Consider the following 2,500-nt stretch of genomic DNA (forward strand, 5'->3'; position numbering starts at 1 on the left):
GGGGGGGGGGGTGTTAGGAAGATGGGTGATTTGGTAGGACAGATAATGTGTGCATGTATGTGTATGAGAGCCATGGTTGTATTGGACCACCAGGGAGCAGTTGAACCTGTCAAAGGATTTCTCCAATGTCAACAAGAGCCAAGCACAGTGGTTCATTTTTGGCAAAATGCTTCTCCTGCAGCTGCCTCATCAGAAAGATACCACCAATAGTGCTTCACCCAAGCACAAAACCAAACTGCATCTCGTCTCGTCTAACTTCGTAGTAGAATACAGCCTGAAAATACCGTGATATTAAGTTATCATCATCATCACTCTCTTAGCACATAGATCCTCAAGTCTTCTCACAACAACCTGCAAATAGCCTTCTCCAGACATCCCCATTGCTTGATTTCCACCTGGCTCCAATGAGATGCAGTTTGGTTTTGTGTTAAAACTAATCAGTTGTTTAGATCCAGGTGAGCTGTGAATGAGTAAAATTATGATGAAAGACAATCCAGCCATTGAAGACATCTTATACACATTCATTACACACAAATATGAGTATGTGTGTGGTTTGCCTACATGATGTGGTTTGGGGTTCAGTTCCACTGCATGGTACCTTCAACAAGTCTTTTCTTCTATAGACTTAGGTCAACTGAATCTTGTGAGTGGATTTGGTAGTGAAAAGCTGAAAGAAGACCACCTCTGTGAGTGTGTGTGTGCTTGCATGTGCCTGTGTCTTTGTTTACATCTATGAATGCTTATGCAAAAGTCCAGAAGGTGGTGTTGTTAGTTTCTCCCATCATCATGCAATCATCCGATTACTTCAAACCTTTGAAACTGTGAGGAGTAAGTGACCCCTTGTTTGAAAAACAGATGTAGTTTAATATTAGAAAGGGCATCCATGCCTCAATAACATATTCATTCAATCCATGAGGCATTGGGAAATGGGACATAAAATCAACAAAAAAAAAAACATATTTACCTTAGAATCTTCTTTGTTTTGGCTTTTTCCTTCTTTTCATCATTAAATATGTCTTTCATATTCTGCTTTGTTACTTCAGAATCTGTTTTCAGAAGTTGGAAGAATACACCACCAGGAGTCCGTCGGCGTCCTCCATCCTGCATCAAGAAAAGACACCACATTGATAAGTTCTGAAAACTTATTACACACTCAACCCTTTCGCATTGAAACTGGCCATATCCAACCAAAATATTCTACCTGTTTCATGTTCAAAGTGGCCAGATCTAGTCTTTCACATCCGTTCAACAATGTCATAAAAAATAAAAAAATGATCACAGCATCAAAATCACCAAGCTATGTGCTAATGCATCAGTAATTCAAAACAATGTGAATGAATAAACATTACAATTGATAAAGGAATTCGAATGCTAAAGGGTTAAAAGACCATTTAAAAAAATTTGTTTTGAAATCTTAATGCTGATGTCACTGGGATATATCTTTTGAAACAGTACACCTGCCATGGAAACACATTGAGGTGTGAGATAGCTGAAAGGTTATCTATCCTTCGACTTTACTGATATATGGCAATATCAGTGAATCTCCCTCAAATCACACCCCATTTTCAAAAGATTAGGAACATACTGGATTATGTAGTCCTCATTATCATGGGTTGGATGGTTTGACTTTTGTGTCTGTTTTGGCATGGTTTTTACAGCTGGATGCTCTTCCTAACACCAACCACCCAGTCCTAGTTATCTTGGAGGAGAATAGGGTAGTCATGGCAGGAACACCTTTGAACCATTTAACATTTACACTATATTGCAAAGTGAAAAAAATTCAGCAAATGGTTGTTGCAGGAAGTGAATGAGAAACAAATAAAAAAGCCATTGTAAAATCTGTTCAGTATTTCTTTTGTGCAACAAAAATATCAACCATTTTTTAGAAATTGTATTGTGATGTGTGGCAAAAAACACCACCTCATGCAGTGGCTGCACTGAGGTAAAGCCTCCAAAACAACCTTCCACAAACCAAAGCTGCATTAAAAGTTTACGGTCACTATAAAATCATCCACCAGAATTTCTCAAACATAGGTAAAACCACCACAGTACAGAATTAGTTTGCAAGAGCCTTGTGCTGGAGCCACATAAAAGCACCCATGCTGGCTCCACATGAAAAGTACCCAGCACATTCTGTAAAGTGGTTGGCATTAGGAAGGGCATCCGACATAGAAACCAAGCCAAATCAGAATGGAACTTGATGCAGCTTTCCTGCCTGCCAGCTCTGGTCAAACTGTCTAACCCATGCCAGCATGGAAAACAGGCATTAAATGATGATGATGAAGATGCAACATTTATATCTAGCATTGGTTATGACAATATCTGTCCATGTATTGCAAATGATTCTGCAAAAATTAAAGGAACTGCATTAAAAAAGTTGTCACCTGAAAGACAAGTTTTTCTTCATCAAGACTACAACTTTTAAATCATGGTTGTACACTGAACTCACCCTATTCTATCCTTAATAAAACCCAACACATATCAAGGAAACATTCTTCAA

General features: G+C 38.6%; 1 protein-coding gene across 2 annotated transcripts in view; it reads right to left on the minus strand.

Moving 5' to 3' along the window:
* Positions 1-2,500, minus strand: part of LOC106877271 (phosphorylated adapter RNA export protein) — a 12,770-nt gene that overhangs the window by 2,027 nt on the left and 8,243 nt on the right. For both annotated transcript variants that reach the window (XM_014926134.2, XM_014926135.2), the window contains exon 4: positions 965-1,101. In XM_014926134.2, the coding sequence (XP_014781620.1) occupies positions 965-1,101 (137 nt within the window). The remainder of the gene's footprint in view (positions 1-964; positions 1,102-2,500) is intronic.

The sequence above is a fragment of the Octopus bimaculoides genome, chromosome 23 (assembly GCF_001194135.2).
Source record: "Octopus bimaculoides isolate UCB-OBI-ISO-001 chromosome 23, ASM119413v2, whole genome shotgun sequence".
NCBI lineage: Eukaryota > Metazoa > Mollusca > Cephalopoda > Octopoda > Octopodidae > Octopus > Octopus bimaculoides.